The 26,725-nt window shown below is 40.2% G+C and overlaps 1 protein-coding gene across 4 annotated transcripts in view; it reads right to left on the reverse strand.

Annotated features, from left to right (window-relative positions):
- Window positions 1-26,725, reverse strand: part of Musk (muscle associated receptor tyrosine kinase) — a 76,143-nt gene that overhangs the window by 38,691 nt on the left and 10,727 nt on the right. For 2 of the 4 annotated variants that reach the window (XM_075967142.1, XM_075967141.1), the window contains exons 5-6: window positions 24,792-24,933; window positions 5,355-5,384 (exon numbers count right to left, since the gene is read on the reverse strand). In XM_075967142.1, coding sequence (XP_075823257.1) covers window positions 5,355-5,384; window positions 24,792-24,933 — 172 coding nt within the window. The remainder of the gene's footprint in view (window positions 1-5,354; window positions 5,385-24,791; window positions 24,934-26,725) is intronic. The other 2 variants (XM_075967144.1, XM_075967143.1) reach the window with 1 other exon arrangement.

Genomic DNA, 26,725 nt, shown 5'->3' on the forward strand with positions numbered 1-26,725 from the left:
TGATGATCCATTTTAAATATATAAATGTTGTACCCCAAAGCCAGGAGAACAGAAAAGTAGTAAAAGTGTCACCTTCAAAGATGACAGTAGCTAAAATATAAAAATGTTTAAAAATGTTTTGAATGTTTAATATGGAGTTTAACCTGCCTCTAAAACCAAAATTGAGAGACAGAGGTGAAGTTCAGTTGGTATTGTGATTGCCTAGGCTGTACAAAGCCATGGATTCAATCCCCAGGAACAATAGAAACCAGATGCTGTAGTAGCCCATGCCTGTAATCCCAGCATTGGGGAGGTAGAGGAGGCAGGAGGATTTAGAGTCCAAAGTCATCCTCAGTTACATGGGAGTTCAAGGCCATCTTGGACTACATGAGAAGATGTTTTTAAAAACACAATGGAGTACTACACAGCAGAGAAAAATAATGACATCTTGAAATTTACAGGCAAATGGATGGAGCTAGAAAACATAATATTGAGTGAGATAACCCAGTCTCAGAGAGACAATTATCACATGTACTCACTCATAAGTGGTTTTTAAACATAAAGCAAAGGAAACCAGCCTATGAATCACAATCCCAGAAAACCTAGACAACAATAAGAACCCTAAGAGAGAGATACATGGATCTAATCTACATGGGAAGTAGAAAAAGACAAGATCTCCTGAGTAAATTGGGAGCATGGGGACCATGGGAGAGGGTTGAAGGGGAGGGAAGAAACAGGAAGGGGAGTAGAGAAAAATGCACAACTCATCAAAATCAATAAAAAGGAGTGTAAATAAAATAAAGTTAAATTTTTAAAAAGCAAATAATAATAACAATAATATCCTGGCTTTAGAATGTCCTGGGATATAATTAAGCACGTATCAAAAATCAGTTCAGGAACACAGTAAACAACACCCTGTAGACCATGTCTGTAAAACCCAGAATGCAGGAAACTTAAAAATGGCAAATCATTTAATTGCCTCAACCAATACGTAACAGGAGAGAAGCAATCTGTTACAGGCTAAAGGAGGTTTAAGGACCATGTCATCCAAGAGCTCTTTTCCAATTCTTGTTCTCCCAACTTAATCCGAGTTCACAGGCTGTGTGCTTTTGACAGCCAAACCCAGGCTGAGAGGCATCCTCGCAGGGGTCTTCCACACACTCTTATTGTTTTCTGGTGATGGTGATGAGACCGAGGCCATGCCACACATCTCAGCCCATGTGTGACACGTGACTGAGACAGTGCACACAGGGCTGACACTACAATCTTTGAGTTGAGTCACTGTAATCAGTACCACATGGGGCCCCGCCTCTGACCCTTGGAAACAGTAACATGCTCAAGAGCCTTGGAGCTGGATCCACGATATCATTCAATTAGAAAAGTGTCCTAATGATTGACCGTGCCCTTGGATTTGGACGGAGAGGAGAACAATAAAACAAAATGGAGAAATAGGAAATCTAGATTCTTTCTCCTGCTTTGATTTATAGAAGCGTATGTTTTAATTTGGGAACTTTGAATTCTTCTTAGAAATTGACTAGCCAGGGTGAGTTTGTTGTGTTCTGATTCACAGCTTTTGTTTTTCCTTGAGCTGCTATTGCATCCCGTGGCTTGTCATTTAGGCTCATCGCAAAACCCTTGATGATCTATATTGCACAACACAGCTAGGCAGAAAGCGAGAAAGTGAACGAATCAGTCAGCTGTTCTTGCGCAGTTTATTGTGATGTTGCACTTAATTGATTCCCTTCTATTGCCTCATGTCGAACCTTCTAGGGGCTTTGTCTGGGCACACATGCTGGGTACTATTGGCCACACAGGTAGCTCCATGAATATAAAACTGCTAATAAATAGTTGTTCTTTCCAAAAGGGCTTCATCATTAAGTGCAGTGTGTTCAGAGAAGATGGCTGGAGATTACAGTGAAGCTGGTCCCTCCCACACTCTTGGGTTCTCTCCAAGAAGCCAGACTCAGCCTCCCTTTGCAATATTGACAGACATATTCAACCCTTCCTTTGACTTTTCCTTTACTCCCAAAGGATGTTCTAAACATCGTTCATGTCTTTTGGTTTGAATTGAGACGTCTTGTTATTATACTGTCCTTAATTCTCCCTCACTTTGTTTGTGTTTCATCACAATACTTAGCACCCCTTGACACCTGTGGGTCCCTTTACTTATCTGTATTCTGATGGTCCCTCCTCCTGAGATGGAAAGATAGCAAGGTCTGACTTTGCTTTGTTCATTACTGCAGGCTGACTTACGTATATGTTGCTCTATATCTATCTCCAGATGTGCCCCGGAACAGGGTAAGACATCAATATTTATTAAATGATCCAATGAGAGAGCGAGTAAATGAAGGAGTGAGCGAGGGAGGGAGGGAGTGAAGGAGTGAGCGAGGGAGTGACTTTTCTGGTGACATCAGGCAAATGAAGTTATCTACAGTATGTGTGTCTCAACCCTGCTGGACTACCATTGTCTTGGCTGTCCTACCTAAAGGAAGGGGAAGAACTTGCTATGTGGTTGAAAGTTTAACAGGTCAGGACTTCTCTACCCAAACCTTAAGATGTGACTTGTGAAAGGCTGGGAAGATGAGAATGAAACACAGAAGTTATGTCAGTCTTCTTATTGGAGACTAACCCAGCTCTATCAGCAATGATGCGCATGTGTTTCCAACCATCTGTATTTGTTTCCTGTGTGAAAGGTGAAGGGGGACTGAGAAATTCCAACCATTTAACAACCATTGACAACAATCCTAGCAGCTGCAATCAACAGTCAATGTCAGACGAGCTTCATCCCCTGCAGTAATGAACTTGGATATAGTCTGATAGCAAATCCCATTGCATTAGTGAGTAGCCACAAACTGAAACGCATTCTAGGCCATCATTCCAAAGCACAATGAGATGTGTTTCTTAGCCAATGAAATGCACATCAAATGTCTTTATTTTGTAATTTATTTTCATGTCGGAAAATATGAGCAAGTAAACTGATGAATAGAAGTTGAAATTATTTAATAATTTGGGGAAACTTTGTAACTATTCTGATATGATACCACGTCTCTTGTTATTGACAATCTTAATTATCACTGTCTGACTCACTCTTCTCTTTTTCACACTCATGTTCCCAGGGACAAGGATGGTCTTATTCACCAGGCATGAAAACCAGACAGAGGCAGCGTTTAACCCCAGGGTTTTCTCTTATGAAATCTTTTCACACATTTTGGCCTTTATATTTCTTGGGCAGATTTGGGGACCTCTCTGAAGGCTGAAAATCTGACATCAAAAATTGTGCTTAAGGCGCCAGCAATGTCAAATTGTTTATGGCGAGCACAGCTATAGTCCTCCGTCCGCACCCAGAGCACCTGCCACCACCATTTTTCAAATTCCTTCCAGATTCATAATCAGCTCTGTGGTTATCATTTTAAAGGGTGGTATGTCGTCAAGGGGTCAGACGATCATACAGTTTGAACTTATTCTTGTAATGCCATGAAAAATTCAGGGACCAGGAGACCAAGTCAAGAAACGACAGCTGCTCTCGTGGTTAGAGTGTAGCCCCCTCCTTGGGGAGAGGGCAGATCAAGAGCTTGTCCCAAGTTTGGGCTGTTTCTCAGTGTTATTTCAAAGGATACAATGAGAGCTCGTAATTTCACCTCCTCTTTCCCTCCTGTATTATTTCCTACCCTTCCTTGAAGAGGGCTTTGTTTGTTTGTTTGCTTGCTTGTTTTGTCTTAAGGTTTCAAATAACCCATGGCTGGCGGGAGTAAAGGGAACAGAGAGACTGAAAACTGGCCATTGCACCATTTTGGAACGCTTTTACTTGATTTGTGTTGCAAACAACCTAGTATCTAGAAAGAGGAAAACATTCCAAATACGGATTGGGCATCTCTTACAGTTTCAATCTAAAAAACGTGATTGAACACTTTGTCTGCGACTGCTAATGCTGCTTTGGGAGGTTTGGGATTCTTCTATTTTGAAGATGTATCGTTTTATTTTAATTATGCATGCACACGTAGGCATGTGTATAGTATGTGCACCTATGAGTGCAGGTGACTGAGGAGTCCAGAAAAGGATGTCGGGACCCTGGAGCTGGAGCTAGAGGTAGCTGTGAGCCTCACAATAGGAATGAAACTTGGGTCCTCTGTAAACGCAGTACACGCTCGTAACCACTGGGCCATCTCTCTGTCCCAGGGTCTGGATTCTTTAGGACATGTAGCACAAATGGGTCACTGGGGGGCAGACCTTGAAGACTGTATGCATTTTGTGGTACTGGTCCAAGCTCTCTGCTTTCTGATCCGCTGTGATGCCAGAGGCTGTCATCTCTCACACTCCCGCGGCTACAGACGGAGTGCAGCAACCGCGATGCCTTTCCTGCCAAGATTTGCATCCTCTGGATCTCAAAACAAACGAAACCTGTCCTTCTGATGGCTACTTCTTGTTGTGGCAATGAGACCAGTAACTAATACAGTGTCCCTAATCTGAAATTCTAAAATCCAAAACTTTTGGAGGGCCAGCAGGACTCTCAACGAGTTTCCATTTTGAAAGCACGCTAGTTCAACTTCAGACCTCCATATTCAGGATGCCTCGCTGCCCTAGGCTGAGCTAACATTCCAGAATCTGAAAAACTCTGAAACCTGAAACACTTTTGACCCCAAGAACCTGAGGCAAAGGGCCCCTAATCTGTTATAGTTGTGTCTATAAAATGAAGGCACATCATTTCAAATAATAGCAGTTTAAGATAGAGTCCTAGAAGCAAGCTATGTGACCTGGGACTTGGGGTTTTTATCCTCAGATTATCCAAGTTTGGGGAGACAGAGTATTTTTCATGATGGGAGACTTGCTGTACTTGAGGGTTTTCCAAGACAAATTTCATTTCTAGCTGCTTTTTCTCCCTGAATATATTTAATGAAATATACATTTCCACATAACTAAAATGAAACTGTTTTTATTTACCTAGGTAAAATGCATTAAACTCCTCATCAAATTGAAATGTTGATAACCAAACACTTATGTCTCCATCTTGAAGTTTTAACAGTTTTCCAAAATTTTAACACATGCCCCCCCCCCCAAAGAAATTTCTGATCTGGCCTGTGTGGGTTAATTCTCTTGTCTGTTATTTTCATTTAACTTCGTGTTGTAATTTTAGAATGTGGAATTCACCATTCCAACACATCTCTGGATTCAATGTTCTCCTAAGAAACGCGATTGGTCAATAACCCAAGTCTAGAGGGAAGAAGCCCTGCAGGTGCCTCTTTAAGGCTATGGCTTTATTCCCACAGGTCAGCTGTTATTTCTCGACAGAACAATAGCACTTAAGGTCAGGAAAACAAGCAACTGAATATATTGCTCATGTAAAAAGAAGCAGCAAGGCAGAAGGAAGGAGGAAATACCTTTAGCGTCCTGCTCGGGCTCACTGTCTTCTGTTAACAGGAAGAGGACAAAACAGACACACACACAACAAACACAAACAGAACAATGCATCATGAGAAGGGAGCTCTTAGATGGCAGTGCATCAGCTGTGCACGGTTCATTAGCATCTACTTGTTTCTTATTTCAATAAGAAGCAAATGCCATGAAGGGAACGTAGGGGAAGTGCTGACCTTTTCTTTTTTTGCAAGCAAGCTATCCCATGGCATAAGATTCCAAATTACTACTGGTAGTCAGGCAGCATTATACAGAAACTAAACTACAGCATACCCAAAGACGTAGCTCACTCATGCATTTTTGTTTGAATGTAGACCAGGACAATCCCCCCTTTCTTTCAAGGCAACAGAGTCCCTTCTATTCTAGTGAATTCAGCTCCTCTGTTGGCTTGGCATCTCGTCTTACCAGGCCCTGCTGTGAAGTCAGTGGTGTGGACTGTGGGATCTCAGCTATCATTTCTATGGCAATAGACTCGTGTTGTGGTAAACAGGGGATTAGGGGGTTTCTGCAGAACCAAAGCCTACCACCAGCAAAGAGCTGCAGCTCATTTAACCCCCAGAGGCAGCTCAGGGAGTAGAGCAGAACAAAGCATTCTGGGAACAGAGCAGCCAAGGTTGCTCTGGGAGAAAATGCAAAAAAAAAAAAAAATCAAAACAAAACAAAATAAAACAAAAACAACCAAAAAACTCCTCTAAATTGGATAGGAATTGAGATTTTTGTATACTTTTAGAAACTGTAGCCAAGGGAAAATAAAAAAACAAATTAATTGCTCTAAACTGTTTACTATGACCATATCACAGGCAAACATCCACACAGAACCGTAATTTCCTTTCCCAAAGACTTACTTGTTTAAATCTATTTAGACCTTTTTGGAATTAACTAAAGATAAGCCAGTTGCCGTGTGCGTGTATATGGACAAAACAGTTGGTGAGCACTGCTTCTGACGAGAATAGCCCTGTATTATCCTTCATAGGTGGTAGATATTCCCACACACGGCAGACACGCTCACTGAGCTCCTGCCCACATCTCTGCGATTGAACATTACTGATGTGACTGGGGATATTTTACATATGAAAAAAACCCTAAGACTCAGGGATCTACTGGCACGGCAGTACCAGAAATTTAACATCCGTATGCAGGTTCGGACATGGAGCCGGTCCTCTCTAGCCTGGTGTCATCATGGCATCTCCATTCCACACTTCACACCCAGTTCCCTTAAAGGGAAATGAGTGTAAGACCTATTCGATTTGACTCTGTCTGAACTCCCCTGCCTTCACCAAGGAAGTCAGTGGCATTTCATTTTATTTTCTGACTTTAAGAGTCCAGGCTAGAGGCCACTTACAATTTTTATAAATGGATGCCAATTACATTAAAGAACTTTTAGAAGTGGTCTGTCAAATGAACCTTGAATCTGGATGAAGAGATTGGGTTTTTAGGGCATTCTAAAAAGCACCAGGTAGAGCACAGAATAAGTATTCGTTTCTTTTGTACCGGACGCTTGGAAACTAGAGTCTCTGTTTTGCTTTTGTTACGTTTTTATTGTTTGGTTTGGGGACAAGGTCTCACTGTGTGTCCTAGCCTATGCTTGAAGTCCCTGTCTACCCTTCCTGAGGGCTGGGACCTTAGCTGTGTTTCACCATGGCTAGGAAGGGTCCCTGATTATATCACAGACATTACCAGAAAAGCTAAGCAGAGGTCCATCTTTGGGTCACATTAAGTCGGACAAATTGTGAAAGAATGTCCCCACCAGCACACACTGCAGCTAAAAAGAACCAGCCAAAGAGATGCAGCAGTTTCTGAGACTTGCTGTTTTCCAAAGAGCAATCCTAAAGGTTGGCCTGGGAGTTTCACTGTCCTACTTAGCCTATGAAAACTCCTTTCTATGCATAGATGCAAATATCCACAAATGTCCTATGTGCTTTGGCATTAAATCATACATATATAAATACATGCATACACAAATGAGGTTAGAGAAAAGTATGAAGGGCTAATCTATGAGAACCTTTTGAAATTTGTACATATTTGGTGGGTCAGCTTACTGGCCATTACAAGATCAAATTGAAGTCCTTAATTCTCCATGTGACCCAAATGTCTATTATAATTCCTTGTGACTTCTGAACTTGTTTTCTGCCAAGTTTGAAGATCCCATGTCATGATCTTCTTTGCAATTTAATTGTTAAATGTCCATCTAATTGCTTTACATGATATGCTCCGTCTTGTCTTCCAAATAGATTTTTAGTCTGGGGAAGGTATAATGTTAGAACGATGGTCAGCAACAAACTTCTGTTGCTATTTTTTCTTCTTTGAAGTACAGAACTGTTTAAATTAAATAAAAATTTAAAAAGTTCTTCATCATTTCTGTAAGGGATACATTGCCTTCTGCTTTCTTAGACCATAGGAGGGCAGTTAGGATGGACAAGCAGACCCTGTCTTGACTGAATGTCCTACTCACTTTGCTTCAACAACCAAGTTCACCATCAGTCAACTGCTTTCCTCAATATGTTCATTTTTAGGGAACTCAGGATCATTTTAGCAAGCTATTTTGACCAACTCTTTTAAAAGAAAAGAGGAAAGAAATAGACTCTAAACCAGTCTCTTTATATTTCCTACCCATAAGACCTGTTTCCCATGTCCACTCACTGGGTGAGAACTGAAAAAGATTCCAATGAATGTTTTCATGTTTCCAGATGAAACAGTCACACTTTCTCAATCTGACTGCTAATTTCTTTTAACTTCCTTAGCTCTTATTATCTTTAGCTCCTTGGAATACACTAACAACTATGATGAGTCTAATAACTCTGAAGAAAAGAAGCATTCTGCATGCTTTATTTCCATGCATATAAATCTGCATGTGTTCGTTTGTAGCCATATGATATAGTCAGCCAACTCTTTCCACTGAAAATATCAAATATCTACCACTCAATTTTATTTTTTTCTTATTAAAGTCTCTCTCCACAATTTCATCACTTGTGAGATTATTCACCTTGTCATCGGATGAGGAGATAATTGAGATGACTATCTAAAGTTATGCAGGAAGAAGGAAAGTGAAGATCCTCTGAGAAGATAAAAGGGGTGAGTTTAGTAAAAATCACACAAGGTCGTGTAGCCCCTGTAGGGTGAATGAAGAAGCAGAAGAATGTGGACGGCCTGAAGTCTTCTGGCCATGAGAGGCAGAAGAGAGAAGAAAATAAAAAGAATTCAACCAATGAAGTTGGGGTCTTAGAGAGTTGAAGACATACATTCTCTTTTCCTAATTTGATGGCACTGACATCTTCTGTTTCTGTAAAGGCATTATCATGAGAAAAGGGGGAAATAAGTTCAGCAGAAGAAAGGGTTGAGATAAAAAGGAGGCAGACAAAAGAAATGGCAAAATTAATATAACACACGGTAAAGATAAATAGAATCCTGAGGGTGAGGCAAAAGGATTACAAATTTAATGTCAGGCTGAGCTATCTAAAAAAGGCCTCGAAATTAATTAATTGGTTAATTAACTAGATATAACAAATATTAGAAATAAGCTTTTCAAATAAAGTATAAGTGACTAAACTTCTCTACTGAAAACAACCAATTCTCTTGGACTGAATTATTTTCACAAACCAAGCTATCTTCTGCTTACTTCATAACAGGAAGATTAGAAACGAAGCAACCAAAAACTACAAAGCAATGGGAAAATCTCAAATCAAAATGTGTCAACCAAATTAATATTAGATATAAATATAACAAATAATCATAGGGAGAAAGAGCAACATTGCCCAAAGGTTGAAAACACAGCTTATAAAGGGTATTTAGAAGAATAATGGTACATCTACTCAATAAAATAATAATTTCAAAACATGTAAAGCTCAAACTGGTGGAGTTAGGAGAGACCACTATCAAATGATGCTAACGGAAGTCTGTTAAGAGTTAGCCCTCCAAGGGCTAAAGGACCTATCTTAGATGGCAAGGTCAGTCTTTAAAAGGGAAAGTCACAATTTTTTAAAAAAAATGTGAATGAAGGAGAAAAGAAACCTGTGTCTTCTACTCTTGTCCAAGTGCAATTTACTTTTCTGCCAAAGTATAAATTTATGGACCATAAAACTAAAATAGAAAGATTATAAATGCTACAAAGCAGCTTCTCAAAATAGCAGATTGCAAAGCCAAGTTCCCCTTGTCTCTATGCACCTTCCAAACAGAGCTTTGGGCCATTCTGTTACATGGTGAGGCTTCACGTGGTCATTGTATTGAAGATGAAGATCAAAGAAAACTTCTAAAGTACTTATCTAGGAGAAATAAAAATTATCCCACTCATGTAAAACACTGGGATTTTATCTGCCTTTTAAAAATATCCTCTCCTTTGAAGATTGTCTTTTCGGTGCTGCTTCTTACATGTTTGTAGGTTGCTCTTCAGTTAGTGCCTTAGGGAAAGAATCCTGACTCTGGTACCACAGCTCCACCCAACTCCGGAGACTTTGCTAAGGACAAACTCAGAAACCGGGAAACCACACTCCTCACTAAAATAGTCTTCTTGCATTTATATATGATACCCTGGGAACCACCCCAGTGGTGGATCTGAATTTTAATCTTAATTTTACCGCTCGCTAGTTTCTTTGATCTGGTTCTTGCTAGACTTTACAAATTTCAGGGTTGTTTTTTTTTTTCATCCAGAATAAGAAAATGGAGTAACTGACTCTCAACTCAGAATTGTGAAAATTAAAAGAGTCATGAAAAGATGGGCAATACTTGTGGGCTGATGAGGAAGCTTGAGGGAGGGAGTGGGGATATGTATGACCAAGAAACATTGAACACATGTGCAAATTTTCCAAAACTATTCTTAAAGATATAAAATAGGGATCGGAACTCAATGGGAGGAAGGGGGAGTGTGTGGAGGTCGGAGAGGGATGAAAGAGAGTGCTGGAATGAGTGAGGTGACCAAAATAGAGTATAACATGACAAATTTGTAAAAGAATGAATTAATAAAATATTGAATTTTAAAGATTAAAATTTCTGTCAGGTGGTGGTGGTGCATGCCTTTAATCCCAGCACTCAGGAGGCAGAGGCAGGCAGATCTCTGTGAGTGTGAGTTCAAGGCCAGCCTGGTCTACAAGAGCTAGTTCCAGGAAAGGCTCCAAAGCTACAGAGAAACCCTGTCTTGAAAAATAACAAAACGAAAAAAAAATATAAAAATTTCACAGAAATTTTAATAATAATAATTCAATAAGAATAATAAATAATAATAAAGCACTGATGGAAGATACAGCTACAAAGTATGGGAGGCAAAGTTTGAAGCAAAATTTATATCTATCTACCATCTATCTTATTTACCTATCATCTATCTATCTGTCTTTCTATCTTCTATTTGCTCATTTATCTATTGTCATCTATTTATATCTATCATCTATTTATTATTAACTATCTGCCTGTCTATCATCAATCATCTATCTATCTATCATCTATCTATCTATCTATCTATCTATCTATCTATCTATCTATCTATCTATCTACTGTTCTGACACATGAAAGCTGTTCTGTCCCAACTTCATTTCTAAACTAAGCTATCTAAGAGAGGAACTACTCTGTGGAAAGACAAATTTATTCTATAGACATTGATGCTGAACCATGAATGTTAATCTCCATAGGGTGTTTGAATCTCTTCTAGAATTGTGCTTTCTAAGAAGCATTGAAACGGAGATGTCTCTTGGTAGACAAATGCTGTCAACAGCCCAAGGGATCTTCTTACTAGCTTTTTATTTATTTTTCGTTAATTGAACAAAAGGGGGTTGAACTCTGTTTCTCAACAGATTCTGCTCTTGTTTTTCAATTATTAAAAAAAATCTGGAAAGAAAGCAAATCTTAAAAAAAAACTGTATTCTCTTTTTGACTCTTGGGAGTAAAGAAAAGAAAGAAAAACCTGGTATTACTTTCTGTCTATTTTGAAGCAGGGCAGGAGCATGCATAAGGCCGTCCCCACTGTGACTCCATCCCTGGAGAAAGTGGAACCAAAGCACCGACCTCACTATGACTCTCTACACCGAGTCCCCAGAGGAAGAGCTACCCACTTCATGAGAACAACTCTGTTGTAGCTGACATCGAAGACATTTCTGTGGCCCTTATGATAATAACATTTTCCTAGCTCATAAGTAAGGATTGGTGATGAATAAGCATGAAAAAGAGATATTTGCCCAGTTGAGTCCAGCAGAGCCTAATGAAGTTCACTTGTTTTTTGCTCAGGTTTATCTGTAGATAGTACATTGATGAAAAGGATTTTCCTTTCAACAAGGTGGTCCTGAAAATATCTCACTTTAACCATTGGCTAATAAAGACTTGGGTTTCAGCTGCAATATACTTTTTAAAAGAAAAATCACCCTCAGCTTTGGTGAGAAGAGATGCTGAACTGGCCAATTACAGGAAATCCTTCACAGGCTGCCATTCTAAAACTTCTGCAACTTAAATAATTTTCTATTTACAAAAGCTTTGCATACATAGGCAATTCCATGTGTCATTCACCCAACTTTTCCTAACCTTGTACAGCTGTGGCGGGCATAAACAAAAGTTTAGGTCAACCATCAAGTTTTCTTGTTCAGAAAATCAATTACTTTATTTTTTAACCAGAACTTTTAGCTAGAAAAAGAAATAGGAGCCTGGCAGTCTTAACTTCCTTGGTCTGAAATACCACCATAGTGCTCTGGCTTACTAAAGGGATTGGACTGGTAATATCTGTGACTTTTTAGGTGGGATTCCGAGTGTCCAGTAGGGCCGCCTGCCTCCAAACTGTAAATTACCACACTCACGTCATCATTTAGAAAATATGTTTGATGCGGAATGGAATCAAAAAGAATCTCAGTGAGAGCCTGATTCGAGTCACAGGGTATAGTGTCTCCTGTGGTACCACTAATAGATGCTGCTCCAATCTCTCCCTTCTTACTACTCTCTGAGTATGGTTCAGAGTCAGGCTCCCTGTGTGCATGATAGATCTACATTCCCTACCCCGTCCATCTTCTTTTCCTCTCTCATTGAGGTGTGAGCCACACAACAAATGGCCCTTCATCAGTCAAAGATCCACCGGGTCCCACCTTTCTGAATCTCTTAAGTTCCCATGACTATCACTCCCTTTGGAAAGATTCCAGACAGGAAGCCATGTGGTACAGGTTAGAGCTTGCTTATGACCTCTGTGCTAGGAAGTCCATCAGTCTGTGATGCCATTAGGAAGTGATGAAACTTTCAGGAGGCGGAAGTTGACAGAAAGAATAGATCACTGGGACACACCCTTGAAAAAGATGTGGCGCCCAGTCTTGGCTTTCAGGCCCCTATTACACACTCCCTACATGATGTGTTGTGCTGCCCTAGACTCAAGGCACAAGGCTAAGAGACCATTGACAAAAATCCTCTGAAACTCCTAGTCAAAACAAGCCTCTCCTTTTAAGCTGGTCACCTTGAGCATTTTGTCACAACAACAAAAACTGACTGATACACATCTTTTTTTTTAAATATATTTCTAAGCTATCTCATTACATCAAACATAGTAAGCACTAAACAAATATAATTATTTAAAATTATGACATTTATGTATTACTACTTGTGGGTAAGCTGTTGATACAAGTAAGTGATAAAAAAAAATCAATATTCCCACCAAGACTTTGGGGACAAATATCTGTTTTTATAGGGAACGAAAAATGATACAAGTTTGGGAAACACAAATTGTTTCTGAATTGGTATTTTATATATATTTCTTTTTCCAAAAAGGTTGTCCCCACATAGCTCCTTTCTGCTGTGCTATTAAAGACCCATTCCTATTTCAGACACCTCCTTCAATGAGCTTTCCAACACCACTCGTCAGAGTGGAGCCAAAGCAAGGCTATAATAACAGGCAGCAGGCATGCAGGTGCAATGCTGATTGAGGATGGATTTATGTCCTTTGGAGCCCAGATGAGCAGTCAGGAGTGTTGACATTCTGTTTATGAAACATGAGAAACGGAGCCAGAAGCTTTCTCTGGATAGAAGTCATCCAGTCTTATAACAATGCTCACAGCAGACAAAAATTCTGAGCACCACTAGAATTTATGAAGAAGCTGCAGCGCTCTGTGCTCTGTTCCTCTGAAGAACTCTGCTCTCGGGATCTCCCTCCCTTTTCTACACACGAAGAAATAGACTTTCAAAGGCCAGATAAGTCATTCAAACTTTTGTAACTAATAAGTAGAACCAGGATTAACACCCAGGTCCAACCAATTAGTATGTGATCCCACCAGAGGACTAATCTACACTTCTTCTATATACAAGAAGAAGGAGTCACAAATGGGTAGTGGGAGATGTTCTAGAAAAACAGGACCTCCTTATTCTATTGCAAACCTTGGGGCCAAGTTTCACTCTCTACAAATTAACTTATTTATTTGAACTTATTTTGTAAGGCTGCCATTCCAGTTGTAAAGATTACAATTTTAACAGATTCAAACTTAATAAAGATGGTCTCCATTTTAGATAAAAATCTCTGTCACCACTGATGGATTGCACTGTTTCTGCCTCAGAGAGGAAGTTGGTACATAAAATAAAGGGCTATCATTTTAATACACAGAAATACACATACACAGCCTAGGAATTTTCACGTCCTGTGTATCAAAATGACAGCTCTCAATAAAACTTCCTCCAAAGAAAGACCATTAATTTCTGTTTAAAATTAATTTTCATTGTAAATAATTAATAAATAAAAAGCATTGCACAAACCATTTGCTTGTTTTCAAGCCTATTTTCTTCAGATTAGATTCAAAGGGTCTAACCATCCCTCTGACTTACATGGTTATTTTTTCAGTATCATAATTATTAATGTGCCTTCTATTTCTTGGAGTCTTTAGTGACACATCTACAGGACAATTATAGCATTCTTCACCTAAAGTCTTACAGAACTCTAGGACGCCACACATATGTCCAGATCAGAAGGGCAGACTCTTCTTGAAGCATGCACCTATCAAATCATGCAGATTTAGTTTGGCCAAAGATACCGCTAGGCATATCATAGGCTGATCGCTTTTTCTTTTGTTTGATTTTAAAATGCAGAATATACTCGTGAAAGCAAAAGCAAGCCTGTTAGTGGCACCAAGCAAGAAGAGCTGATGTCGGGAACAGGACCACTGCACATCTATTAAAACTGCAACCACTGAGACACAGCACACATGGGGTTAAATACCTCTCTCTGTGGCATTTGTCATATTAAGAGCTGTAGCATAAACAAAGGAAAAAGCAGGTCAAATGTGGTATAAACATTACACAATCGCTTCCACTCTCGTAGATGCAACAATATAATCTGATCTCCAACAGAGGAGGCGGGTTGAAGTCTAAGACTGTGAAAACAGTGCTATTATACTTATTTATTTATTATTTTATTTATTTATTAAAATCAACTTCAGAAACATGATAGGTGGTCAAATGATTGTAGTGTTGGTAGATAAGTAGATTGATGACATAGATAGATGATGGGTGGATGGGTGGATGGGTGGGTGGATGGGTGGGTGGATGGATGGATGGATGGATGGTAAATGGATGGGTGGGTGGGTGGATGATAGGTAGGTAGGTAGGTAGGTAGGTAGGTAGGTAGGTAGGTAGGTAGACAGACAAGCAGACATCTTTTTTTATTTAGTTTAGGAGGATCTACTTTATTGTTTGCAAGAACTCTCGAGAAGGCAAGTTTCTAAATAGACTCAGCCAGCTGCAAGCAAAGCCTTCCAGACTGCAAGAAAACTGTTGATGGCCCTTGGGTGTCTAGACTAGCAACAGACACTCATGTCCTGGAGCCACTTAAAATTTCCACACTGCTCGCTTTCCCTCCCTGCTGCCAACATTCCTATTCATGTTGAGATAAGATGCTGCTTTTCAAAGCCTCATGGAAACAGGAGATGCTAAACATTAGAAAAGCATACAGCAGCCCTCTACACAGAAGGATTCAGTACACATTCTTGCCCACTTCCAGCCCCCTTCTGGCTTTCATTTGCCTCTTTTGTATAACTATCCAGTCATTTCACACCACGAGATCTCCAGGAGTTCTCAGGCAGCCCCAGCTTCCTTTCAGTCCAATCTTTATTTCTCCATGGCTTAAAATGCCAGAAGCGAGCCAAGTCGTAACTGATAACGCAGTCACCAGGGATCCTGGTACATTACAGCATCCATCTATTTTAATTTGGGTCTTGAGACCTCGCCACTCATTTAGTATTTCTTCATTAAACAGGACTCATATGGATGTGATATCTACATGATGTAATAAGATCTATACTCAGTGCCAGATAAGTAAATCCTGCAATTCATGGTTAGGTCAAGAGCACAAGGAAAGGAAAACAAAAACAAAACAAGAAAAATAAAATAAAAAAACTTGCATTGTAGTATTTGTTCCCAATTATGAAAAGGCTTATAGCAAAGACCCATATGAACATAAAAAACAAGACAAAAAAATCCATCATCATACTAAAAATGGTTCAGTTCTGTAGGATTAATTACTATTGATTAAATTTATTTTTAAAGAGGTTTGTGTCACTGGTTAAGAACAGGGGCAAAGGGGCAGAAGAGATGACTCAGGGGTGAAGAGTACTTGCTACTCTTGCAGAGGACCAGCGTTCAGTTCCTAGCACCCAGGACAAGTAGCTCTCAATTGATTGTAACTCCAACTCTAGGGGATCTGACACCCTCTTCTCAACTCTATTGTTACCTGCAAGCCTGGGGTGTATACACATATACATAGGCACATGTACACACTCTCTCTCTCTCTCTGTCTCTCTCTCTCTCTCTCATTTTAAAAAAAGGTATCTTTAAAAAAAAAAAGAAAAGAATGGGAGAAGAAATTCAGTCTTGCACCGCGAGTTTTCCCCAGTGACCATATGGTTTTGAAAGCCAGCCCTGCCATTCACATCAGTACTTCCCCCTGTCATCTTTCTGGGCCACCAAGTATCTGTCCCCTACCCCTGGCTGTAGAGGTGCTCGGGGGAAACTTTCAGGTATACAAGGAAACACTTTAGCTCACTCTTAGGGTGTGAATCATATCTAAGTAAAATGAAGAGCCTATTAGATGGGCAAGACTTGCCCTTGAGAAAAATGTTCCTACTCTACAGCACTGGAAAGTCATTATCTCTGATTTCAAACTAAGAAAAACAATGTATGGGTAACAGTTTTTTGAGGAGTAGAACTTTATATATGGCATCATTCTACTGGGGGAAGCGGGATTCTTGCTTCTACGGGAAGCACCCGTATTTATTAGTTAAAATAAGTGTTGACAAGGAGAAGGATAATTTTAGTCTGAAAGAAGACAGCTTTATAAGCTAGGATGTTTAGCTTATCTCTGTCTGATAGCTGCATATTAGTTCACATATTTAAAGATAGTTAAGGAATGACCGTAGCTAAAGGCCGAAAACCACAGTCCAGGTATGTTTTCCTTTAGCATCTGTAGGATCAATTCCAATAGCAAAGGAATAAAAACAACCATCCCTGATTGTAAGAAACCAATGATTCTACAATGTGACCAAGAGACGGTCAAATAAAAATGAGCATCTTGGGGTTGATGGACTAGGTCAAGTAGATTTTCCTGGTTTTATCCTGCCTTCCTAAATCCATTGTCCAGCCGGGCGATGGTGGCACACGCCTTTAATCCCAGCACTCGGGAGGCAGAGGCAGGCGGATCTCTGTGAGTTCGAGACCAGCCTGGTCTACAAGAGCTAGTTCCAGGACAGGCTCCAAAACCACAGAGAAACCCTGTCTCGAAAAACCAAAAAAAAAAAAAAAATAATAACTAAATCCATTGTCCCAGAGGCCCCAGAAACAACAGTCAATTTTCCATAGGAGGATGGCCACAGTCATGAGACTAACATCCTTTTTCTCAAGTTTAGATGGCCAAGGAATTCGGAAAACAACAGAAACTCCCTGACAAGATCTAACCACTGTGCCTCCTTAGGTCTCACCTAGAAGAGCCCTGCACTTTTTTTTTTATGGGAACTTACATTTGTTTGGTATTTTCCTTCTTGCCATAAGTTAGTAGCAAATGGAGCTGGAAAGCTCTCCTAAGGATCAGAGCCCAAACCGAGTGCTCACGCTGGAGCCTCTAGACCACTGGAGAATACTAACAAAATTTTCAGGGTTCTGCCTGTCGCTAAGAAAAGGAGCCAATGCACAGAGAATCCAGGCAGGTACCTGTTCTATGACCCCTAGAGCTACTCTATCTAGAAAGTTCTGCTCACTCCCTCTGTAGATGTCATACAAATGTCTTCATGGATTGATTTCCTTCCCCAGGCATGCTTCTTATTCTGCTCCCCCAGGTTCTCACCCTTAATATTCTTCCACAGAAAGCAAGTGCTATGAATCCCTAGTCAGCCTCTAGGCTAGGACGGCTTTTGACTAAACTTTCCCCATCCTTGAGCTTGTTCTAGAAAAGCATGGAACACGTCTGCAAAAACAACACATCACATCTATGAATGGAAAGGTTCATGTTATCTTAGCAGAGTAGCACAATATCTGGAATATACTCTTTCTTCAAAGCATGAACATGCATATTAAAATCTCTTTACAAAGGTTCAAATAGCATAGAGCTATATGAATTGATTAATCCAAGTAGCTTCTCACATAGTTCTATACAGGGACACACAGGCTGTTAGCTCTAATACACTTTTACTCTAGCGTGTATCTTGTAACATGAGATGTATGATGTTTGGCTTATATATGTAATTAATTGATATTTTCAAGAATATGGTAATTCCAGGGCAAGTACTTATTAAAGAAGAAAAATAACATAGCCTGCAAATAATTGTGTGTTGTTCACTATGTATTAACCTGTATCAACCATTGCTCATGACAATTTAAGATGTCAGTGATAGTTTTATCTATATTTTAGAGATGGGGAAAATGAAACTCAGAATATATATGACAGATATTCTTAGACATAAAAGCCTATTTCACACTGGTCGGTGGTGGTGCACACCTTTAATCCCAGCATCATCAGGAGGCAGAGACAGGCAGATCTCCCTGAGTTCAAGGCCAGCCTGGACTATAGAGCAAGTTTCAGGGCAGGCTCCAAAGGTACACAGAGAAACTCTGTCTCCAACAACAACAACAAAATTTATTCAGTCTTTTTAAATGGCTGGATAGAATTTTATTATAGTGTCCTTTTTATTGATATGTATTATAATTATTTTTAATTATATGCAGCTTTGCAGCATCTCATACTTTTATAAACTTTTATTTAGATAAGTTGTCCGAATTTAAATTAGGAAGACAAATCTGTATACATCTTAACAGTTGATTTTTTTCCCCACCACACAGCTATCCCAAATTATCAGCTAAATTGAAAGTGATTGCTCAGTGTGTTATTCTTTACACTCAAACTGTCTTTTCGTCAACATGTGGGCAACAACTAGTCTTTGTTGTTTTTTTATGATATTTCTAGATAAAGCTAACCCTGCTGACTGATAAGGACTTAATGTTTATGGCCTAATTCAGGGTTTAAGTCTTCTGTTACTTCTGATACATTCTCAATCATGTTCTTGAAGAGTGCTTTTTAAAAATTTTTCTACTATCATAGTTTTCATTATCTCTAAACCCATTTCATCTTTTCCATCTTTTTTAAATCTAGTTGCACTGGCGTCTAAATTCTAAGTGGTCTCTTAAATGAGTAACTGACCTCTTTGTGTCTACTGTCATTACTCTTCCATCGGATTTCGATCTCATCCATTATAGTTTCTCATTTATTAAAATCATTTTCTCAAAATTCCCTTTTTTCTTTCTTTCTTCTTCTCCCCCCCCTTTTTGGTTTTTCAAGACAGGGTTTCCCTGTGTAGCTCTGGCTGTCCTGGAACTCACCCCGTAGACCAGGCTGGCCTCAAACTCAGAGAACCACCTGCCTCTGTCTCCCGGAGTGCTAGGATTAAAGGCGTATGCCACCACTGCCCTACTCAAAATTGCCTTTCATCTTCCTAAAATAATGTTTAATTTATCCTTTGAAAGTTTCAGACATGCATAGAACACAACCTGCTCATATCCATCACCACTCCTAACTTCACATCCTCTTCTTACTAACTTATGCTCTTATTTAACCAGGGGTCCAGTCACTGATGCCCTTATTTGCATGAGTGTGGGGTCACCCATGGAGGATGATCACTCTCCAAAAGAAAGTTGTCTCCCTGTCTCCAACAGCCATGAAGTTTGACTGTCTACAGCTTCTCTGCGGGAATGAGGAGTCAGAAGTCCTCTCAGGTTGGAATTTTGGAAACATACATTTTTTTTCTATTCCTCCTTTTGTGTCTTTGACTGCTTTGAGCATATTTATTTATGTCCCTTACTGTTGTTTTGCTGACTGATTCTCTTTTTATTGTGCCGACTCGCACTCAGGTGAGTCTCTTCTTACACAGTTACAATTCATGCTGTGAATGCACCATTACTGTGTTTTCATCCATCAAAATATTGGGTCCCCGGAGTAAGGCACTTTCATTTTCAATATTTCTATTTTCAATATTTCCATTTTTCCATATTTTTCTTGTTAAACTTTTCACACTTACTCTTTATGTTAATTTCTTTCTCCAGAGATCCCCAGACTGCATTGCTGTAACAATTTAATATCATACCTCTGTATTCTGAGTGTTTAATATTTGTTTCTAAGAAGACTTTTTTTTACTCCCTTATAGTTATAATTCAGATAAAGACATGCAAATTTGTGTGCTTGTGCACACCCATGAATTTTCCTGGCCCCTCTTAGCATCACTATGCTTCTCAGTCTTAAGCAAGGGTCTTAGTGTTTGCTTCTACTTTTCACGGGACCTGAAACCTGGTCTCCTCATTTCAGTGGATCTTAAGGCTGGGAGATGGAGATGGGTACCTCACCCATTGCTTCAGAACAATGGGGAAGCTGCTCTGGAGCTTACACACCAAGTTGCTCGATTTCTAATAATTTATTGTGTCTGGATATTTACATTTTATCCTTGTGAGTGTGTAGCAAATCCTGAATGTCTAACCTTTGTAGTAGGAAGACTTCCATGTTATCATATCTGGAGCTATAAAACTTAAGCCAGGGTTTCAACCCTCATCGTTTCGGTGTTTGGATATTAAGCTACATGAATTTCATGCATAAAGATTCTGGGACTCAGGATTTCACTCTCTCAGGGAATATTTTATTTTGCCCTATTCTCCTTTCCGCCAAGATTCCAATACTCATGCCTTGCCTTCAAACATAATGTAAACATACTTTTCCTGAATGTGTATCTGTGGAGTAGATCAAACTTCACGTCATTGGGGTGAGGCTTGATTCGGCCACGCAGAAGACGCCCCTCCTTCCGTGTTCATGATCCTGTCCTCGGCTAAAACCTTAAAGTCGCTCCACAACCCCCTGTTTCCTTCTGAGTCATCATTCCCATCCCGCAGCTATTTTAAAAATCTTTCCACTCTCCTTGCCCCTGCCCCCACCCCATGCCTGCCTTACGGAGGGTAACCTACAACCTACTCCCTAAAGGAAATGGAGACCAGGAGAACAGCCTTCTTAAATTCAATATGCCTGGCTTATTAACAGATTCATGTGGGAAAATGACCCCATTTCCCTTCTTCCTCCAAGGAAGAAAATGTTCTTTCCCAAGGAGAGCAGCTGTATAAAATATCATGGAAGCTCAGACACTTCAGAAAGGAAAAGCGGGATTCTATTAATAATTATTCCAGAACAACAGGTGTGACCCAGAGCTGTCCCGGGAGAAACAGGACATGTGGTCGTATAAAGTTTGTAGTTCCACCTGCACCCTGGATGCAGTCCCTGTGTGTGCCACAGTACCACGTTCCTTTGACAGTGTCCCCTCCTCTGTGTGGTCAAGTTTCCCTTCTTATTCTATTTTAACACGGTCACTCTTTCTCACTGCTCCCTGTTTTGACTCCTCACCTCCTTATGCCAGGCTCATTAAAAAGCTTGTGCCCCCTCTCCATTTTTTTCTCTTTCTGCATTTACAGGATTCTAGATTCTTCTTTCACTTCCACCCTGATGCTGCTCTAGACAATATCATAGAGAACCGTCTTGTCTCTTAATAGAGGAGACAGCATTCGGTGTGCCTCAGTTTCTTAGATCCTGCCATCTGCTGTAAACTAGCCACCCTCACTGTTCCTTGAGATCCTAGAACGGCACAGTATAGGACCATCCTGTTTTGACAAGTGCTCTGAGTGACAGGCACACGAGGACCCCCATGAGAAACATTGAGAGCAATAGTACATTTTAACATTCTAGCCATCCTAGCCCTTTTGAAAGACATATATCCTGGACCAGCTTGAGTTTCATCAGGAATTCTACATGTCACATGTGGTATCTTTTGACAGAAGGTCAATATGGTGGCTTCAGTGAGACTGTCATTTGGATGTGTGGTCCCTAGCCATTAGAACTGTTTGAGAAGAATTCAGAGGAACGGCCTTGTTGGAGGAGACGTGTCACCGAGGGTTAGGTTTTGAGATTTTGTTCCCAGTGTGCCTCCTCTACCTTCTGCTTGTGAATCACATGGGAACTCTCTGCTCTTCCTGCTGTCATGCCTCTGCTTCACCATCATGGACTCGAACCTGCTCAAACTGTAGCCAAATTAAATGCTTTCTTTTATGAACTGCTTTGGTCATGGTGTTTCGTCCTAGCATCGGTAGGGTAACTAATAGAAGTAGACTCTCTTTGTTCTGTCACTTTAGACCCGGAAGCCCAAAGATGGCAATTTAGAAAAAGAGTTTTACATCCCACTAGAAAGGGTATTTCTCTCATATTTTCGATGGCAGCTAAGATGTACTCAGTGCACTGAACCCAGTGTGGTGACATGCCTGGCGTAGTTTTTCTTGCTAGAGGCTACTAGTTATATGTCCATCCATAGTTAACATAAAACAGCCTCAAATAGCAGTATGGCGTTCTGCTTCAAAAGAGCAATCCCATAACTAATATGAAGTTACTAAGTGGTGGAAACATACATTTTTTAGCTCCAACCAAACATGGCCCAGCCTTGCCTTTGGCCCTCACCTCTTCAGGACCAGCAAGCATTTGCAGGTATTTTGAGGCATCTCCCAATCATTGTGCTGTTGCGGGAGGTGCTCCCACTCCTCCAGCCTATCACCGCTGAGATACCAGCCCCTTGGGGCGTGGTCTCTCTCCCTTTAAAAAAGCGGCCACTTCCCTCTCCTCTCTCTCTTCACTTCCTGCTCCGCCGGCGACTAGACTCCTGGTCGCATAGAGGGCTGTTGCCTGGGACAGTGATCTGTAAGTTTTTCCCCTTTAAATAAATATCACCCTATTAATCATAATCCCAAATTGGTGTGGCATTGTTTGTGACTTACGCCTTCATTGTGCTATCACTTTTCCATGCATTGTGAGTTGCAGGTTGAACTGACTCTTCCTTGAGCAGGTTCTGTCTGAACTGTAACTTATGCGCATGCCCAGCTCTTTGTGCGAAAGGAAATCAACTTCAACTTTTAGGATCTTCCCAAGCCAAAACATATTTGCTGTGCTTTTTGTGTCTTAATGGCAACAAAAATATGAGAGATATCATTTATGCTGGGCTTATTATGTGATAGGAAAAGCAGGCCACATTTTGGGGGTATGTTTGTCAGAAGGAGAGGAAGCCAATCAGACATAGGAGCTGAAATGATTTTCTTACCAACTATTAGAGAAGCTTCAAGTGTTAGCATGAGCTCTCAGCCATGACGAATCTTTATGAAACCTCAAGCGTATGTTAAGAATCAAGACAAACAAGCATGATCTTCCCAGCGTTAGGAAGATGGAAGTGGCATCCCATCCCACTGACTCACAACTAAGAGCCAGGAAAGAGCTGTGTAACGCAGCTCCAGTGAATCAATATTGATAATAACTTCCTCTGAGCCAATTTGAAGCAACTGTTTCCGCAGCTGGGAAGATGGGAAGCTCGAGTTTGATAGGTTGACAGGGGACTATTGCTGTGGACAGTGTTCATGCTACACCATTCTAGAGAGCGTTCAGAGCAACCGTGGGTCTAGGCAGGAATTCGGTGTGTCTGAGTAGGCTTCTGAACACAGTTGTATGTTAATTAGGTTTTACTGGAAAATATCAATTGTTCTCTAATCTTTAAATAGAATTGAATAATTTAGAAGGAATTTATTTATGCTAACTATATTGAGAACTATGCTAAGATATATATATATGTAAAACATCCTCCTACCTAAGATATATTATACATTATATATGCATATATATATATATAAGTTGCCATTTCCTAATGGAAATTTTATGAGCAGTTGGTGTAATGACACCATAAAAATGCTGCCTCAGCTGGAGACAGATATGGAAAAGGAGGTCATTAAAGCTGTGAGAGAGAGGACATGGGGCAACTCAGGAAATAAAAATAACTCCAATAAAAACCGGAGTCAGAAAGGAAATTGCGGGAAAAGATAGATTTTGACCGAAGCAGAATGAGGTGGCTCAAAAATCTGGGATCCATAAAAGTCTTTGTTGATTTAATCATTGTTTCTGCTTGTGTGTCTAGTTCCACATTTCATCAGTCAGAGAAGGAAAATAAAAGCAGAGAAATCTATAGCCATCGTCTGTGAAGCACATTCAAGGCCAGACTGCTGGATATAATCAGTTGCTTATTAGTTCCTTAAACCTGATTTTACAGAGGAAAGAAGTCAGAGCTCTTGACTCCGTGGCTCAGAACAGGAAGCGTTAGAAAGGACTCCACCCCTGAGGCGCTCACATAGTCCAAGCCTGCTGAAGCTCCCCTCCCTGCCCCATTTGTTGAGATAGGTTTTTTTTTTCCTCATATAATACTTCTTGATTACAGTTTCTCCCCACCTCCCCTCCCATCTGGATCCTAGTTCCTATTTTTAAACCAAATGTGATAAAATTTTAGGTAAAGAGCCAGATGAATAGGGAATAGATTACTAAAATCTGTTTGGATTCTGATTTCTCAGTAAAGATTTTTTTCCAACAATTTGTTGAATTGACTAGTGAAAAGAAACACATTCACAAACAATTACTATGTTCAAAGCACTAATCGCTACATGATTCACAGAATTAGGATCATGTTTTATGTGTTTGATTCATTCTCTTATTTTCCTCGTTTTTTGGTAAAGCAATTATTTGAAAAATACTTTTTCCATCTTCCTATTCTCTAGAAATCAATCCAAGTGCATTAAAACATAAAATTACTGTCTCAAAATTTATAAATAAGAGGTTTGCCCAAGCCAAAAAGACACACTAAGATGGTGCCATATTGTTTTATCAGTATTATGAATTCTGTTGGCTGCAATGGTCAAACTCATCAGCAGTGGTGGCAATGGATAGAATCTAATCTTTTATGTAGGGATTTATCTTCTGACTTCCCTGTTTTCATAGCCTTGCCCTCAGAGTTAGGAACCACAGCTTCCTACATCCCAGCTTTCTCAGCCTAAAGCACGGCCTCCCCAGCTGCCCGTGATGGAGGAATGCTGCCTCTTACCCTCAACTTCTAGCTTCACCAGTTTGGAGTAAGCTGTGCCCAGGCTGTTTTTTGCCACACATCGGTACTGTCCTGCATCTTCCTTTTGCACATTATGGATCCTTAAACTCCCCGATTCAAGAACTGCAATGCGGGAATTTTCCTGCCAAAGACAGGGACATGAGTTTGAAAACAGCTTTAGTCAAAGACACGTTTGCCTTATTTCGTTGGTTTATCACTGTCCTTAACACCCAAAATATCAGCCTCTACCCTATGTATGCATATTAACGCACTACTGAGACCATGCGAGACCATCTAAACTAACCACTTCAGTGATCTCATGAGATTGCATCCATTTTTTTTCTCTTACCCTCATCTCATTAAAACACAACACTGATCGTGACTTACATAAGTCATGCTGTGTCTGTTTAATTGAAAGCATTGTTCTTTGGGGCTAGAGGTGTAGCTTAGTGGTAGAAAGTGTGCTTAGCATACACACAGTCCTGAGATCACCCCCAGAATAAAACACAAAGCCAGGCAAGAATTTAATATATTGTTTTCAGTTACCGTACTTCACCATATACCCTTAGGGTAGCCTTGGGAGAATGCATAGCCTTTAAGAATTTCAGAATTACTCTTTGGAGTTTGGATTGACAATTATCTTCTCTTTTTGTGTTCACTGTAACTTGAGTAAGGCTCACAGAGTCAGACAGCTTTGCTTTTTCTTGAGAAAATGCATCGGGACTTAAAACAACAGGCAAACCAGGCATGTAAATACTGCCATTAAAGTTGGCAAAGCTCATCAGATTTACAATTTGTTTCAGTTATTTGACATATTCTGGCAGCTATGGATTATTTCCCACGAAGCGTGTAGGGCCTGGTAACATGGGAACAGAGTTTGTAACCTCATTTCCAGGTGAGGCAAAGCCGTGGAGGTGATCGTGGTACAGGATAACAATTTATTAGTAAGAATGGGTACAATAGACAAGCTAAGCCAATTAACAGTGCATCTTTCATACGTGTGTGTGTGTGCACATGCACACATGTGTGTGAGTGTATATGAATATGGTATATCTACATGCCTGAACAAATGTGTGTGTCCATGTGAATGTATGTGTCAGGAAGTGGACTTTGGATGTCCTGATTTACTGCTCTCTACTTTGCTCCTTTGAGCCAAGATCTTCACTGAGCTTGGAATTAGACTGGCAGCCAGCAAGCCCCACAACCTTCCTGTCTCCTCCTCCCAAAGTGCTAGGCTTACAGGCACACCTTTATGTGGCTGCATATGAGCTCAGGTTCTCATACATATGAGGTCAGGTTCTGACCCATGATACCATCTCTCCAACCCAGATGATGTAGCTTTAATCTAATCCCTCTTTGTTACTGAGACATGTTTGCTTCTGTTTATCATTCTGAGTCTACTGGCTCTAATTTCTCACCCTTGTTTTCTCATTTTCTTCCTTCCAGTCCCCATCTCTCTCATCCCCGAAACTGTCAATTTTAAAACTTGGGTGTTAGTTCAGCTTTGTTATTCCGAAAGTCTCAAACATTCAATGTTAAATAATAATAATAAAGATTCAGTCATGCAAGAACAAGAAGCCTTGCCTTGCTTGGGTCCTGCCCCCTTTTCCTCTCCAATATTGCTGATTTCTATCTCTCTGTCTCCAAGACAGTCCCTGCTGGAATGTCCTGAAGTGAGCGTGTGCAATTAGGAAGACAAGAATGGAAGTTTGGGTGATGCAGATAGAGAAAAACATATACCAGAAGCTTGTTAACATGTGTAGATGAGATGCTCCCAGATAATTATGCTGAAAACATGACTTCCACTGGCTAGAAAGAGAGCCCAGCCATGAAGAGTGCATGCTGCTCTTGCAGAGGACTGGAGCCACCATATTGGGTGGCTTGTGCCATCTGCAATTCCAGTTCAAAAGAATGTGATACTTTCTTCTGGCCTC

The sequence above is a fragment of the Microtus pennsylvanicus genome, chromosome 3, assembly GCF_037038515.1.
Source record: "Microtus pennsylvanicus isolate mMicPen1 chromosome 3, mMicPen1.hap1, whole genome shotgun sequence".
In the NCBI taxonomy this organism is placed as follows: Eukaryota; Metazoa; Chordata; class Mammalia; order Rodentia; family Cricetidae; genus Microtus; species Microtus pennsylvanicus.